The sequence below is a fragment of the Alosa sapidissima genome, chromosome 2 (genome assembly GCF_018492685.1).
Source record: "Alosa sapidissima isolate fAloSap1 chromosome 2, fAloSap1.pri, whole genome shotgun sequence".
In the NCBI taxonomy this organism is placed as follows: Eukaryota; Metazoa; Chordata; class Actinopteri; order Clupeiformes; family Clupeidae; genus Alosa; species Alosa sapidissima.
The window spans coordinates 29,031,478-29,048,815 of NC_055958.1; the positions used below are offsets into that span (position 1 = coordinate 29,031,478).

General features: G+C 43.9%; 2 protein-coding genes across 3 annotated transcripts in view; both read left to right on the forward strand.

Moving 5' to 3' along the window:
* Positions 1–913: 913 nt before the first annotated feature.
* On the forward strand, positions 914–5,009 carry commd6 (COMM domain containing 6). Of its 2 annotated transcripts, none has more exons than XM_042065362.1 (7): positions 914–1,286; positions 1,760–1,818; positions 2,095–2,160; positions 2,282–2,358; positions 2,491–2,659; positions 3,881–4,071; positions 4,445–4,589. In XM_042065362.1, the coding sequence occupies exons 1-7, from the start codon at positions 1,262–1,264 to the stop codon at positions 4,446–4,448; spliced, it is 591 nt and encodes a 196-aa protein (XP_041921296.1). In that variant the 5' UTR covers positions 914–1,261; the 3' UTR covers positions 4,449–4,589. The 2 variants fall into 2 exon arrangements, with proteins under 2 accessions (XP_041921296.1, XP_041921289.1); XM_042065355.1 differs by lacking the exon at positions 4,445–4,589 and adding an exon at positions 4,612–5,009 and having other exon boundaries at positions 923–1,286; positions 3,881–4,033.
* Positions 5,010–5,809: 800 nt separating this feature from the next.
* The window catches only part of tbc1d4 (TBC1 domain family, member 4), a 38,535-nt gene continuing 27,006 nt past the window's right edge, over positions 5,810–17,338 (forward strand). Inside the window, 4 exon segments of the mRNA XM_042065333.1 lie at positions 5,810–6,900; positions 14,123–14,806; positions 15,880–15,969; positions 17,097–17,201. Of these exon segments, the coding sequence (XP_041921267.1) occupies positions 6,505–6,900; positions 14,123–14,806; positions 15,880–15,969; positions 17,097–17,201 (1,275 nt within the window). The 5' untranslated portion in view covers positions 5,810–6,504.

A 17,338-nucleotide genomic window follows, 5' to 3' on the forward strand; every position in this document is an offset into this window, starting at 1 on the left:
GGGTGATGAAAATCCTGAAAATTTTATTTCTTTAAACATACCCAAAACTTGTTTAATAGCATTAATTAACTTGTAAAATTGATGAATCCACAAAAAGTAGAGCTTAATTCATTTATATCATTTTTTGTATTATTTTCTAATTAGGCTACCGATCAGAAAGTAACATCAATGACGGTAACACCAATGACAATTTCGAGAAAAAAAATGATTTTTTTTACAAAAATGGCTGCCATGTGACAGACCTCCTGTCATCAGAAATATAAAAATCACTTAATTATTAAACATACTTTTTTAATATATATTTTTTCACACCCACACAGCTATAAAAAGCCACGCTTAAAATTCTAAAACAAATCATGATATTTTAAACAAATGAAGTAAGGCATCTCACAAACATTATGCCTTTGTCCACTGCACTTCTTGAGAAATTTCAAAGAGTCTGTGCATTATGTCAAAATAAAAGTGTTTTGTGTAGAGTAACACCAATGACGGAATTTTGTGGGACAAAAAATTATTTAATATTATTCACATTTATAATTTATTCTTTTTACCATTTCAGTGTTCTATTGATTTTATGCTGTGTTAAAGTTAAATGTATGTGAAATTTAATTTAAGAAAATAATATTTTTAAATGAAAAGTACACAGGTCAACAGGTCACAGATCAAAGGGACAGCCATTTTCAGGACCAGCCATTTTTTTTAAAATGTTAAAAATAATAAAAAGAGAAGATTAAATAAATTAACTCTTTCTTATCATCCCAAGGACAGTCTATATTTATTGAATATATATAAGTATGTGATCATTGGGTCAAATTAAATGATTTAAGGGTCTGCAAAAGTAAGGGACTAGCATTTCCACCAAAGATTCTAGAACAGAGCTCTGTTCTAGAATCTTTGATTTCCACCTTTTTTGTAGAATGACCCACCTACTCATGTAAGCCGAAATAATACACTGTAGGCTACGACTATTGCTGTTCTAGCTATATATATGCCCTACAGTTATGGTGCAACTATACTCTTAAGTGCTAGAGGGCAGTGTATCCATAGCTAAAAACCAGGCAACTGATCAAACACTTCTGGAATATGTAGAAGTTGAACATTTCTTGAATGGATACATTTCTTGAATCGGTAAATGCTTTGCGTTAGCCTACAGGGGAAGGCAGCATAGAATTTGGCCCTGATTTTTTTTTTTTTTAAACAAGGCAACTATCTAGAAGCTACTTTGTATAGCCTAATAGTCGCGACTGCAGTAACGTTAGAGATGCCAGGATTGGAGTCAACGTCGGGTAGGTTTTACGCTAGCTATTGGCATGTTAACGCAAAATCTAGTCTTCTTAGAATACCTTAACATTATTTCTTCTGGATAAAGTTAGCTGCTTATCAACAACATATCACTTCAGAACAGAACCAGGGCACCTAACGTTAGCAAGATGTAGCCATAACTAGCGTTAGCATACTTGCATGCCTTGTTGTTGTAACATTCTGCTTCCGTTTTTGTTAATCGTTAGATATTATTGATGCTAAATTTTCTCATAACGTTGCTGTATCCCGGCTTACAAAATAACTGTTCAGTGAGAATAAGTCAGTAGACAGATGCTTGCTAGTTAGCATGCTAGCACAGCTAAGTTACTTGACTAACATGACCAAGTTGTCCTATCATTCCGCTTTTGCAAGTATTTCGACAGGATATTAAAAAGCAATCTAGTTATGTCGCTTAAACATTGTATAGATTGTTATTGAGCAATGCCTTCTCCCTTAGGACTTGACAGCGCTATCAGAAATGTTGGACGACTGCCTCCAGACATTTTCGCAGAAACAGTAAGACAGATTTGTTACCAAACGTTAATAAATTATATGCCATTCAATATATGGTTACGTTATTTATTTCTATGTGCATTCGTAGGATGCCTTTACCTCTTGTTACTTAGAAACAACATTCTTAGGTCATTCAAGGCTACAGTTTGAACGTTAGTTTCCTTGATTGATGAACACTTTAAACAAATAGGTGATGGCGGGACAGAAATGTAGACATGCTTGTTATGACGACCTTCAGTGTGGGTTGCGGTTCTGATTGTAATCTTTTAATCTCTCCAGTGTCAGCAGATTCTGGCTCATCTTCAAGGGCAAAGCCATGCAGTAGATTTGCCTAAAATCTATGATGTGAGTGAAGGCACATAACTGATTTTACAGTCTTCAACTATTGTTGATGACCCAATAAAGGTAATTAAATACCCACTGCAACACTATAGTGTTGATGATTGAGTTTCATTCTACTCTTTAGACTTTCCAGAAAGCTGGCATAGACCTTGAGTGGACAGCCCTGCAAAGCATCATCAGATTGTTATCATCTAATTTCAGGTAATCATGTCATCTTGTTCCTTTGCACAGTTACACAGAAACACACACCCCCCCGCTTACACAATTATTCAAGCTTATCAATTTAAATGCAGAGCAGAACAATCATTTTTTGAAATCGCTGTTCTCTCACAGAACAGCTGCGAAAAACAATCTCACGGCTGATCAGCTGGTGGCCAGGCTGGGTGAAGGCAGCAGGAGCTGGGCTAAAACTGTGCTGCAGGTGGTGCATCAGCTGTGGAGTGAGCATGGGCCTCTCATTCACACCTACCAGGAAGCCCATGCAATTGCTAACATTGGACAGGTAGGCCCTCCACAGCCGTGAGGCTATGGAGCACAGAAAAAGAATATGGATGCTGTTTGAATTATTTAATGAAATGTGTACAGATGGTGAATCAAGAGCCTTAGCCATTTTATTCCTGAGTTTAATTACATGTGTAACTCTATATTGCCCTGACGGAGGATACAGAAACAAGGACTAAGTACCTCTTTAGAAAAAACACAGGCCTGTCAGTGTTTCCCACAGAATTGGATTCAATTTGTGGCGGACTTGGACAACGGGGGGGGGGGGGGATCGTCTTGGTAGTGTATAAACTTAGGTCTAATTGAGTGCCTGTCACTTTAAGATGTTTGTGATTAACACAGTTAACGTTAAAAGGCTGCTGATGTGTGGATGCAATTCATAACGTTTTATACAAAGTTAAAATAAAGGTTTCTACTTCTCCTTGGGACAAGCACTTTTGAATTTTGGAAAACACTTTTCCATTTACATCGGGATTTTGCAAACATTCAGTGTCAGAGTCAATAAAATGAGCCCTTCAACGAAATTGACAAGCAGCTGTAAGTAGGCTAAGCATGCTAAATTCTACATCCAAACAGTATTCTAACGTTAGCTTTGAGATACTGCTTGATTGCATAACTTAACTTTAAGTTTAGTCTCTTCAATGTAGCCTACTATGTTGTGATAAGACCTTAGCAGAGTTAACTTCAATGCAGCAGTTTTGAACAAATTTGCGCAGCATGGTCACGATGTTAAGCGGATTTAATAGCAATTTAGCCAGACGTCTTCTATGCAATGCTTCTATGTGGCAACAACAATCCTTTAACAATCGTGAATATTTTGTTAAATGCACATGCAGGGGAGGGGCAGCAGGCTACGAGAGAGAGCGGGGCGGGGTAAGGAAAGGCTGCGTGCGTAAAAAGCGCAGCTCAATGGCAATGCGAGGATTTGATCTTATATTTAAATTAAATTAAATTAAACATAGAATATTCATCTGTGGCGGCCGATTTTGATTCTGTGGCGCCCCGCCACAGATTAGTCAATGTATGGGAAACACTGCCTGTCATGACTCCTGAGCCCATGTAGTACATTCATGTGTTTGTTTTATGATGACACCAAACACAACATAAATTTATTATGCACTACGCAAATACCTTGCTAATGACATGTTGCTGGGTAACCTCAGCTGTTCAATCAAGGTTATTTGTGCACGCATGCTGGCCGCTGACCTCTGCTCCTCCGTAGATGGTGGACATGCAGTGGAAGCTGGGCATGGCGGTGAGCTCTGACATGTGTCGGTCCCTGAACTCTCCTTACGTGTCCCTGTTGCTGAAGATTGCTGACGCCTCCGGTGAAGTGTCCTACAAGTCTTTTGAAATGTCCATCCCGCAGTTTCAGGTGTGGTTTGTGGAGTGCTTTTCAGGTCTGAGTATGCATTAAAGGGACACCAGGCAATCCTGGTGCTTTTTCTCTACGAAACTCCCCCTCGCTCGGTCTGAAGCTCTTTTTCCTTTTCTTTGCATCTTCCGTCAAGGGTTTTCGCTGCTTCTTCGCCGGCTCTGCCATTATACACACGTTTGCAACAATCGCTAGCGTTTCGTTAGCCTCCCTCTGTGCTGTGGATGCAGGATGGAAACTGAAACTGCTTCGGTCGCCGGGTACGATACACTGAACTTGCAAGCGGGATATTCTTCCTACAGGCAGTAGGGGCGGGCGAGAGAGTCTTCATTCGCCCTGTAATGAGTCATTTAACCATATACCGACTTACGAAGATGAGTAATTAACACGAAAACGTTGCCTGGTGTCCCTTTAATGCAAACATTAGGCTACTCAGTGATTCATTTATTCACCCATCCACTCATTCATTCTCTAAAAATAATGTCTTGTTTTTTGTTACAGCTATGTTACTTGATAAAGTCATACACTTGACAAGACACACTGATAATATGTTGTCCTCCTCTTTGTCTTTGTTGCAGAACTTCCACCAACAGTTCAAAGAAATTGCAGCAGCTCTGGAGACTGTATAAAGCTTAAGCACTCCATGTGGCCTTCCCCTGTGTACGGAAAATGCTTCACTCTATTGACCAAAATGTTTACATTCTAATAACGTATTATTATTTATGTGCATCATTGAAATGTCCTCTGTGTCCCAGTAATCAATATGCTGGAAACCAAAGGGGTAATTATGAATGTCTTTTTTTTTTTTTACTAAAACCTGAGCTGCTCTCTGCTTTATAGGTACTGTTAGTTTCTCACACAAACAAACATCCAAGAAAGTCTACTAAAATGCACCCACTTATTCATGCTTGATGCTAAACTGATTACTTACCAGTAAGTAAATTGATAAGGAAATAAACAAACAAATAAACGAAAACCTTGATATGAACTCGTTATTTTGGCCTCATAATGTTGCTGATGTCTGAGGTGTTTGTGTTGACTACTGGCTGCATACAGAAAGTGCCCCCAGGGGCGCACAAATGTCTCATGGTCGGAGACTGCGTCTGATGAGGTTACATTCGCTGCATTTTTAATCTATTTCTGGGAGAGGGGAGACTCATCGGACTCGCATCCCTGGCATCCAGTTACAAGCAGAGCCGCCTATACGGCTTCAAAGCAACATGTATGTGCAGCAGCACTTCAGGAAATATGTTGAAGCGTTGGGGAAGACACTGGAAAAAAATGTTAAGACTAACCATTTCGGAATTACTAACTGCAAAGTGGAAAAATCCGCTGAGCTCAAATAGATAGAGATGAGAGCTCTTAATATACCTTCAATACCAACGAATCTGGTGGATTAACTGGATATTCATGAACTCAAATAAAATGTGCATTATGCTGAATGTGTTGAACAGTTAGGCAAATAAATAAATCTTGTCAGAGCAACATGTTACTTGATAATGTTTGCGAAACAGTGACAACGTGCCCTAACCCCTCCCGTTTACTTGGAGAAGTGTCAATACTGGCAATAAGTGAGAATTTACCTCGTCTTCCTTTTCAGCGCTGTGCTGCCAGGCGCTTTGCTCACACCTGTCCGAATAAGATTTACCTGAGCTTCAAAACAACACGCTTGTCAACGAGGCGTGCTAAGTCACGTGTGCTTTCTCCTCCCATCGCAAGCCTAGGAGAGTCTGTTCCTTGCTCATGAGATCGAGTAGGACTCCTATCACGTAGCTTCAGACACTCCTCCCAAAGCAGTGGAAGGGACAGAACCCTGTCCGCGTGCGAAGAATTTCGGAGCAAAGTCAGAATGCAGAGACAACAACGTGAGTGGACAAGGAACCGAAGGATATATATTTAGCCAATGGGTCAGCTTTTGTGTCCAAACGGAATAGCAGTGTTTGCAGAGGGAGGTTGAGGGAGTGAGAACGCTACTTTTCTGTCTGATGATACCCCAATGTCGATTTTCTGTTTACACTCGAGGCTGCAAACGCCACGTTTTAGTTCGTTGCAAACTTAATTTGCATGTGCGGCGCGGCCTTTAGTAGGCTAGACATTTCCGCAGATTATTTTTTTACAGCTACATTTCCCCCACAATATCTTTAAGTAAACTCAGGCAATGTCTAAGATGTCAAATAAACAAACACTCCAACTGTCTTGTGGACAGCACGGGTGTGTATCCTTCATTTTTCAACAACACGAGGTGCGCGTGGCGAGGGCACATTTGCTGCAATAACTTTGCCCCAAACAAAAGATTTGTGACTGAACAGGGAATGGGGCGTGAATGTGCCCAGCGACCAGCCACGCGTTGATTTGTTGAATGTTTGATTTTTTTGCGTTGTTTTTAATTGTTTAACGTATTAGCCGTTGGCAATTATTATAGAGCTACAATAACGTCGCGACCGTTTAACTCAATCAACAGCTACATAGAGATGGAAGGTCAGGATGACAAAGGGAATAATCTGTCGAAGACAGATAAGAGATTTGCGCTCTGGTACATGGGGTGGTCTTCCCTTGACAGAAGGACTACGCTTCCTATGTTACCATGGCTGGTGGCTGAAATCCGGAGGAAAAGTGAGAAGAACGAATCGGGACCCGGACAAGCTAGGGAAGTTATTTTGACTCTCATACCTCCCCTTATCCGATGTGTGCCTGCAAACAGCAACAACGCGTCTGTGTTTATATTTGAGCACAAAGCGCAGTATATATCACGGTTCATTCACAACAGCCATGACCTCACCTACTTCGCCTACCTTATCCGGAGTCAGCCGGAGAACCCCGAGTCTGAAATGGCATGCCATGTCTTCAAGGCTGGTGACCCAAACAAGGTAACACACGTTTCTGAGTGGCTGTGCATCATTGTGTCTCTCACACACTGTCACACACGCACACAGGTTTTATGGGCGAACAAGGCTTTGCATCTGTGAATATCATAAAATCTAATATGCACTCAGTGTTATGCGTAACAAAAGTAAAGTAAAGGCTGAAGTAAAGGCTGACAACATACAGGACTGCTGAATTGCAAATGGCTTATGCCCATGTAGGACTAAATGTGTATATTCTGTCTGTCAAGGGGCTGAATGCAGCTTCCTGAGATGATTCTGTAAAAAGAAAAATAATTGTCCATTGCTGTATTTTGAAAAAAGTGCACTTCTTTGTGCCCCTAATATATCCAGGCAGACGTCCCCATACACTCAGAAACATTGACTGCATTGCACCTTTGAGTGTACAGGGTTGATTGAAGACAGTGGTGTGGAAAAAGTGCTTAGTCATCAGATCCCCTCATTTAGTGACACTGCATGTTCTGGGGCTAATATAATTAATTCCATCTGTGTGGTAAACAATAGCTGAGAATGAGTTAGGAGGCTGCATTTCTGTCTTTCAGCGATGAGTATGACCACAGCTGTCAACTGTTAACTTTGTGTAATATACTGCATTAAACACCTCTTGAGAACAGCCACTCAAATTAAGTGCCTCTGTATGTGTGTGTGCATTTGACTGAGCTGGGGAAAGTATGTGTGTGAGTGTGAGCGTCTGTGTATGTGCAGGCTGACAGGGAGTTTTGTGTCTCACTGGCCAGGGAGAAGCATTCTCTTTCTCTTGAGCCTCCCACTTGAGTCTCGCCCTAGCAGCCGCCCGCCCTAGCTCCGTTGCTGTGCAGGAAAAACAGGCTGGATTGCAGCAACATGTGCTTGGTGGGCCTGGGCCACACGTGGAATGCCTCCCTCAGCCATGCTTAGCCAGAGCTCCCTCAGCACACTTAACTGGCCCTCCTCAATCACAGAGACAGCTCACTCCCGGAGCTATCCAGGGTATACCCACGTAAAGCACAAAAGGCATGGTTTCCCCTGGAAAGGCTACGGCTGGCGCTTTGAGTGCCACTCACTGCCACAAGTGGAAAAACGGTGAACCCCTCTTATCTGTTTCGGCTAGGTTTCATGGGGGCTATTTATAACCCAATTTATTCTATATCTGGTGCTGCCTGTCCAGCTGTGTGTTAGACTTGTTAGGTGGTGCCAGTATACGTTGGAACTAAGCAAAGATGGAATTTGTGTTCAACTGGTGCAACCCGCTGCAGGTAGTTAGTTGGTTATCAGGATTTTTTTAGATTATGTCTGGCAAGTGTTGTAGTGCATTCTTTAGGGAAGTGCTGGGACTTAAGTCAAATATTGTTATTTGTGGGTGATATTATAGTTTGTGGGTGTGTTATGTAATCACAGTTTGTATTCCCCCCGCTAAGTTAAAACAATGGCTCACTGTGGAAGTTGTAGAGTGTCTGGGGTCACTGTAGTACAATAGGGTATACAATCCGGGCCCTAGTCTTAGTGAAAACTTTTTTTTTTTCAGCAGTTGGTGTCATATTTCTTTTCCTTTCGAATCATCTTGTCACCTTTGTTTGTGTGCCAAGGAGGAATCCAATGCTACTTTGCATCTAGCAGTAATGTGTTTTTTGTCAGAGAATTGGCTGGTTGGTGCATTTGCAAGCCAAAGTGCTGTACTATAGCTGCCACAGTGTTTTTTTTTTATTACTTATAATTATGGCCAAAGACTATGCCATGTCAAATATCTCTCTTGACTGCGTATTCCCTCCCATTGAACCCAGTTCTTTTAGAATATATTCTTAGGGGACATGTGGAGGTGGTCTTTCATGGGTGTGAACTTTAGCCTCGCGTGAAGAACCCAGTCATACACGTCCTGGAGAGCCTGTACTGTAAATAGACAAGCCCTTGGTACTGTCGTGCCAATCTGTGGTCGTTTTGTACTTGTGACCTTTCACATGGAATCCAGTCTTGGACATGTGCCTGCTTTTGTCTGCTGCTCATTTCGGTGGGCCTGCAGAAGCAGCATCCGATTCTGAGCAAGCAAGTATGATTGGGGTCACACACAGAAAAGAAAACAATCATGACAATTGGTGGTCTTGCACTAGCTATACATTGAGACGGGTCTCGATCAGTGACTGAGACATGCCTTTGTTTCTGGTGGTTCATTAGCAGTGTCTATGAAGGTTCATTTAAGGATCCAGGTGATAGTAGTTCTTTTAAAAATGGACTAAAAGGTATAAAAGTAGTTCTTATAGTAGTTCTTTTAACACTGGACTAAAAGGTGTAAAAGGTAAAAAAAAATTTGATGCTCATCCAAACACCATCATCCGTTGTAATCAATGCTTCAGGAAATAACCCTGGCTTATTGATTAGCAACAACAGATAGGTTATGTTTTTCATTTAAACTGTGATTCATTCTTCCTGTCTGCTTGTTACATGATGCAGAATAAGTGAATTTGAAGAACTAGGCCACCACTACTGCCTGCTCTTTCCTATTTATTTTCCTTTGCCTGGCCTTTCACTGCACCGCATCATTTGGGAGGACAGAGAGTCCTTTTAATCTGAGCTTAGCTTCTTATTCAGGACGCTACTGCTGGCAGGGCTGAAGTCGGATGGCTTCGGAGGAAGATCCGGAGCTTTTATGCAGGTGTCAGTAAAAGTGGCCAACACGTAGTGGGAGAGTGATGAGCAGGAGAACACTGGACTTACTGTAGCATGCAGCTCAGGGGCCTCACTTGTCGACCACCTGCGCTGACTGGACGAGAGACGGTGGCTCGATCAGGCGATGATGCAGTCGTCCCTAACGAGAGACTCTGTGTCCCTTGTGTCGCGAGTGGAGTTCGACTCAGTCATTCATGGACTCGGGTCTCCTGAGACGTACTGCCCCACAGGCTTTATCTGCTCTGCTAGGGCCCCAGTCATGCTCCGACTCCCTCGGCAGTGTCCCTAGACGATACTTGTGACATAGCTCCCTGTGCCAAAGAGGACAAAGAGCGGCCTTCAACCGAGGAGTCCTGGCTCAAAAATAGCCTTATGATGAGAGACCAAACAAAATTCCTGGCAAATGGAATGATGTTGAAAACGTTGGTAGCACCGCCATAACCTTTGACTCCATTCCATTTTGCCTCCAGCAGGCACTTGTCTATTTATGTCTGTTGTTTTCACTGTCCTTATTCTGGACTGGCAAGTTCCAGCAGACATAGTGTCATGTTGCAAGGATTTTGTCATATATGTGTATATTTCCTTGACTTTCATTGTTGGACAATTCTCTTTCTGCACAGTGCATGTGAGGGTTGCAGTCCAGTGAAGGTAGACTGCTTCCTGCTTGCACTGATAATAATGCATTAGGCTTATGTAACATGTCAAGGTCTTTATCTTTATCAAAGTAAACTGGCCTAGAATGACAATTCTGCTGTGTTACCTGGTGTTTCCCCTAGTGCTGTCTTATGTTTATGTTTGTTTTTAGGAAATCAAAAGCTTTTAATTGGATCTTTTCTATTCATCTTGACATTTCAGATCAGGCTTTGAGGTCGTAGATAGACTGTTGTCTAGCTTGCTGTGAAACTGGCAGTTTAATTGAATGTTTTGCTGTGTATAGAGGACTGTTTGAAGTTTAATGGGACCCGTCTTTGCACAGTACATAGAAACAAGTGACAATCTTTTTTCCATTGCACCACAGATCCCCAGTGTTCCTGTCTGATGGAAAAAACCCAGAAAGCATAAGTTGTTTTCTCTGTCATTATTTCAGTAACCAGGTGTGTGTGTGTGTGTGTGTGTGTGTGTGTGTGTCTGTGTGTGTGTAACAGTCCAAGTTACATTGCACTGTGCAGTTTTCCACTGCAACTGTTTTCCATGCAAAGGTCTTAGGGCAGACAATACCCTGTGTGTTTTGCTAAGCTTCCAGAGCTGGATGCTACATGTGTTTATGCAGGCTGGGCTTCTGTTAGCGTAACTGAAGTGGTGTGCTGTGTAACAAGTCATGATGCGCTACTCTTTGCAAGCTCCTTTTAGGCTTTAGACCAGGCTTACCCAATCCTTTGTCACTTTCACTGCATTGTAGTCTCTCCCTCTTCAAATAACTCTATTGCCAGGGCATAATTGTACCTGTATTGCTAAGGCCTGCAATAAAAATACAACAACAAAGTATCTCTCGTTTCTTACCAATATTAATGAAATCTCAATAATCCCTTTGACACCAAGCCATATGTAGGCATGGGAAAGCCTGTGCTGTTGGCCCTGGATGGCAGTTTGTTGTTGAGATGGATATGATCATCATGGAGGCAGAATGGCAGATGAGGATTAAGGAGGCATTATTATGGCTTTGTGCTGAGTGCCGTCATGGCCTCCTTCAGACGCCTAGTAAGGTCCCCACCCGCGCTTCTGAGGTCTTAAATGTTACTGTGTGTGGCCAAGCTCTTGGTGTTGGGTTTAGCACAAATAATTAATCAGATTAAATGCTGGTGGTGTGGCTTTACGGCATTTATGAATAATTCATGAAGAAGATGGGGATTTGAGGGACAGCAGGCAAAGATGAGGTGACATAGTTCAGGTTTTTTAATTCTAGAAATGGATTTTAATTTACACTGTCCAGTGTCTACATTGATTTACGTGTCTTTTCTCTGTGGATGACACTCTTTGAATAATGAAGTTCTTTGATTGTCCTGCATAGTGATATGTTGTATTGGGTTGCATTGATTTGTTCTGCTCTGCTAATAGGTGTGCACTTTCTTAGTGTTGGTGGCTAAATACAGATAGTTGTGTTGTCAACCAAGCCATGGTTTCTGCCCTGGCGACTTACATCATCTGACCTTCTTTCTTTGACGAGGTTAGACTGAGCATTAGCTCCATCTACCCAGGAGGAAAGCTGCTTCTCCAAAAGAAATGATAGCACTCGCCTTGACCCCAAGTACATGAGTTAGCTAGTTCAGTCATAGATTTGGATATTATCCAGACATGTGTTCTCTTAAAAAACAGCATAGGCCTACATCTTGTAAAAATATTGTAGATTTCACAAGAATTGTTTGATTGACATAGACAAAATCTCAGCCCTACCTTTACCAGATAATTTGTTTTGGTTTAGAACTGGCAACATCATCTACTGTTGTGACATGCCAGGAGGTTGTCAAATAAACCTGGGATTCATGCCAGTTGTCAGTTACCAACAAGTGGACCACACCCGTTTTACCCCTGGTCCAACAAGTCAACCCTTTGTGCCGGAGAGAGGATCTGAGGGTGGATGTTTTTTTCGTCTCCATCTCAATGGCCCTTTTTGTGCAGAGGGCAGTGTGATTTTCCACCAGTTCGCTCGACTCGTCAGGGAGGACCCTGTTGCATAACGCCATTGCCCCTGCGTTGCCCCAGTAACAGCATGGAGAGGGTCAGGGAAAATACGCACACACGCACAGCTCACTTTTCAGCTCCCTGGTAAACCTAAGATTTGTTTCTCAAACAAGCCACCCTTGGTGCTTAGCGATACTGATAGGACCAACACCACAAAGCCTTATTCTGTTCTTACTTTCCACCCCTCCGCTCCCTCGAGCAAACAAGCTGTGTGGCTGTGTGACCTTGAGAGGCTGGAAAGCAGTGGGTGTTTTTTTTTTTCCCTTTTTATTTGTCCTGTGACCGGCAAATGTTTTAGTACCTCTCTTACCTTAGGCTGGGGTCTCATACTGCTTACTGTAGTCGGCACTATAGCAGAACACCGTGCTATTGATTGAGCTCTAAACACTAGCCTGTGCCTTACGTGGGGAATCAAACTGGCTAATTTTGCCGTGCCATGACCCCCACACTTCACTGGCACTTGCATTTCACCAAGTCATGCAGCCCGCTACAACCCCACATTGCTCTCTGCTGCATAGACTTGGGGACTAAATTTAACACACCAAGTCATCTTTAGAGTTATTTATAGAATCGAGTACACAGACACTCTTGTCCACGTAGGAGCACTGTCTGGTACATACAGATAGTAGGTTTTCTTGAACCCTTTGGAGTTATGAATAGCACTTTAGCTAACTTCAGATAGATGTTCCAGATGAAGGTGTCCCCATATAACTTCCTTGGGTGCTTCCAGAAGAGCCCTTGTGTTGGCAGCTTTATGGTTGTTATATTGCCTCTGAGCCTGGTTCCTCTGGGTTATGTGCCACGTCTGTCGCTGGAGGACTGCTGGGATTCTCTCAGCTAGACCTGTCTCACTAATGTAAATGAGAGAGAGAGAGAGAGAGAGACGCTGTGGAGAAATGACGTATCTATGCTTTGGCCATTTCATATATTTTAAAACTTCATTCATGGAAACAAGTCCTGGCTTGTGTTGGTCAGAATGGTTTCATGCCTGTGTGTATCAGCCTTGTGTCTGCAGTAGAGCCCTCTCACTGTGGGGGTCTGTGAATGATTTTTAGCCCCTGCCGCTAATGGGTCCATAAATATATGCTCTGCGTCTATGGCAGTATTGAGTAGCTATTCTAATGAATGTCATAGCAAGCACTGTAGACCCACGTCACAATGCTGTGAAGAGAGTGAGAGGGAGAGAGGGATTGAATGAGTGGGGAGTAAGGCTGTGTGTGTGAGAGGGAGAGACAGTCAGACAGGATATTGTGTTTCATGCAAATCAATATCACAAGAATAGCTGGCCCACACTATTGATTGATTTAATCTCTTTTTGCTGGTGTGTTAACTCTCAACAGTGTACTGACAACACAACATAAGACCGTCATGCTCAGCTTGTTATAATGTTAGCATGATTTTTGTTTTCATTGTTATTAATTCATAAAACCACAGATGTACTATGCCACAGTTTAGCCTCCCTGATGTAGAAATGTATGGGGATTCCTCTTTAATCTCCAAGGAATCCCTTGATTTATCACCTGTGTTTGAGAGCACTAGCCTGCTGCTCTCTGCTCTACAGTCTACATAAGCTCACTACATAGCCCACAAGGAGAAGCCTGTAGGGGTTTACATGTTGCCTGTAAACCCTGAACACTTAATTCAGAAGTGGTTTGTTCTAACACCATTGTTTGATTTTCTTGCTGTAGACATTACTAGACAGGAAGTTGGATATTAAACAATTTTAAAGATGGGCAGGTTATATTGTTTAGCAAAGCATCTGTTATTAATCAAGTGAAAGTCTGGTTTAATAATGATTTTATGCATGTGTTAAATTAATATACTTTATATCACAAAACTCTAGTAAAGCTCCAGTGAGCTTAATGAGGTTCTCCGTCTTCCTAACTAGGTTCCTGAGGTGATTAGCAGCATCAGGCAGGTGTCCAAAGTGGCCTTGAAGGAGGACACCAAGCCCAAGCAAGAGGGCTGCGATGAGTCCTTCTACAACTCACAGAAGTTCGAGGTGCTCTACCGGGGCAAGGTCACAGTGGCCCACAAGAAGGCCCCCGCCACGCTGGTGGACGACTGCATCGACAAGTTCCGCCAGCACGAGATGGAGCGCAAGCGGCTGCGTCTGCTCAACGGTCAGCGCGGCTCCACAGAGAGCGCGCCCGTGGAGTTCATCGTCGGGGATGACCCACTAGGCGCTGCCTTCTCCTCGACAGAGAGCCCCGAGGGGGGCGACTCGGTGGTGGAGGAGGAGGAGGAGGAGGAAGGGGAGGCCGAGGGGATGACGACGGTCAGCGACCCCCTGGGCGGGGGGGTCGTCTTCGGGCTCAGCAGCAGCGCGAGCATGAGCAGCCTGCGCGGCGCCTTCCCAGAATGCATCCTGGAGGACTCGGGCTTCGAGGAGCAGGACGGGCGGCGAGAGCCTGTGCGCGCGCGCTGCAACAGTCTAGCCGGGAGCAGCCTTCAGCACAGGAAGGCCCGAGAGGCGGCCCTCAAGGCTGCGCCGCAGCGGCGACGCCACGCAAGTGCGCCCAATCATGTGCAGCCCTCCGACGCCGACAAGAACCGCACCATGCTCTTCCAGGTGTGTACCTGTCTCCATCTTTCTCTTTTCCCTCCTCTGTGTGTCTATCTGTGTCCCTCTTCCTCCCAACTCTCCATATGCATATGTATGGAAAGCGCAGCTAGTCATTGTTCACTCCTTTGGTGGGCAGAATGCAATGTTAGCCATTTGCGGTTGGTTTGTATAAACGCCATGTCATGTTTTAGTCGCTGGCGGAGATGAATTATTTTGTTTCCTCAGGGGCTTTGTGTTTGTGTCTCTCTCCTACACACACACACACACACACACGCACACGCACGCACACGCGCATGTCCGGGGGTGGCAGCAGGGTCCTGTAGGGTCTCTTTGGCCCCTCACGTGATTTCTCACCTAGGCGTGAGCAAACCAGCGCTGCTGCTACCGTACCCAGAATTACATAAGAGACTAACTTTACAGGCCCCAGACAGCGCCCAGTGCTCTTGCCTTGTTATAATATTTACTGAAGGCGTGCTTTTATGTGTCCGAGCCCAGAGGAGTAGAGTGCTGCAGTCCTAGCTGCAAACAGGGCCTGGTGGATATCCAATACACCCCCCACCCCCCCACCATTGGTGTCTGGATTCGATAAATCACTTTCATTTCTCCAGTTGTCAGTGGCCTCTGACCCCTTCACCCGCTGGCCCTCGTCCAGAGCAGAGACCCGTCAGTGGAGGGCGTCCAATGCCCAGCCGTTCAGCGTACATCCCCACCTGTGGAGTTGTATACGTCTTTATGTCATTGATATGCATGTTGGCGAGCCTGCCAGTAAGCTATTTTGCCAGCTGCCAAAAGTTGAGCGAGGAGGGGGGAATATGAAATGCGTTGGTTGCGTCTGGTCATTTAGTGGGTTGCTCATTTATGTGCATGACCTTGGCTTATGTGCTTTTGTGTTGCTGGGTTGGTCCATGGGAGGACGGCAACCTTTGTCATTAGAGCTGCCCAGAGCAGGACATTGTGTGCTTGGGCTGTGATTTCTGTCTGCAACAGGATCAGATTTCTAATTCACTTCATCCTGTCTCTTCATCCCTTTCTTTCTTTCTTTCTTTCTTTCTTTCTTTCTTTCTTGTCTTTTTGAGCAGGTTGGCCGATTTGAGGTGAACCTCATCAGTCCAGACAGCAAGACGGTAGTGCTGGAGAAGAATTTCAAAGACATTTCGTCTTGCTCTCAGGTTCGCAATGTTCTTCATTTGTTTTGTGTCCAACTGAAGTTGTTTACACTGAAGTTAATCTTTTCTTCTTTTGCCTTTCCTTACACTTCCTTTGTCACCAATATATACAGGCCTCTGTTACTCTGTAGTGCTGTTTAATCAGTGAGGAACAAACTGAATTATTTTAGATGCCCTTACAATTTATTCAAATCTTTCCTGAATACCCTATAAATATAAAGTAAGTAAGTATAAGTATATATACTCTTTTGATCCCGTGAGGGAAATTTGGTCTCTGCATTTATCCCAATCCGTGAATTAGTGAAACACACTCGGCACACAGTGAACACACAGTGAGGTGAAGCACACACTAATCCCGGCGCAGTGAGCTGCCTGCAACAACAGGGCCGCTCGGGGAGCAGTGAGGGTTAGGTGCCTTGCTCAAGGGCACTTCAGCCGTGCCTACTGGTCGGGGTTCGAACCGGCAACCCTCCGCTTACAAATCCGAATCGCTAACTAGTAGGCCACGGCTGCCCCAAAGTAGTCCACGGCTGCCCCCCCCCCCCCCCCCCCCCCCCCCAAAAAAAAAGCCCCACCCCCTTCCAACAAACATGATGATTACAGTCATTTGGTGAACTATCAACTCTGAATCACTCTCTCGTGTCTCAACCACAAATTAGATTCCTATTTTTAACCCTTGTCATGTCGATGTCAGTGCTTCTTAGGCAATTAGCCTGAAAAACTAGTGAAGGGCTATAGGGAGCTGTTGGGGTTGGTTTTCAATCTGTTGCTGTTTAAAACATATTAGGATGTGGTCTAGACACACTGGATTGCCACAAGATCAGATAAACATGTATGTACTTCTCCATTAAAAACCTCACACATTTGGTGCTAATTATCATCAGTTGCCCTAGCTTTAGCTGGTTTCAGAGTAGTTATTTTTACGCTATAGAGGTGGCCGTACATTTATGCAGGTTATTTTGATTGACAGCCTGGTTACTTAGAGAGTAGTTATAGTGTTCAATGAATTTCATGTTGGAACATTTTTGCATTTTATTCCCCTGAGTGTGGTTATATTATCAGTCTTTTTTATTTCCTCCTTCATGTCTCTACTCTTCACACTGCTCACTCCCTCCTGTCTCTGCACACAGGGCATCAAGCAGACGGATCACTTTGGCTTCATCTGCCGTGAGCCAGTGGAGTCTGGGCCCAGCCAGTATGTGTGCTACGTTTTCCAGTGTGCCAGCGACTCTCTGGTGAGACGCTCGATAATCTCCCAGCATCCTCCTCTCCCCCCCCCCCCCTCCTTCAGGCTCTCTGAGAGACTTAATCTATTATTTATGACGAGGAGCAGACAGGAACAAGTGCCCCGGCCCTGTCTGAGATGGGACTG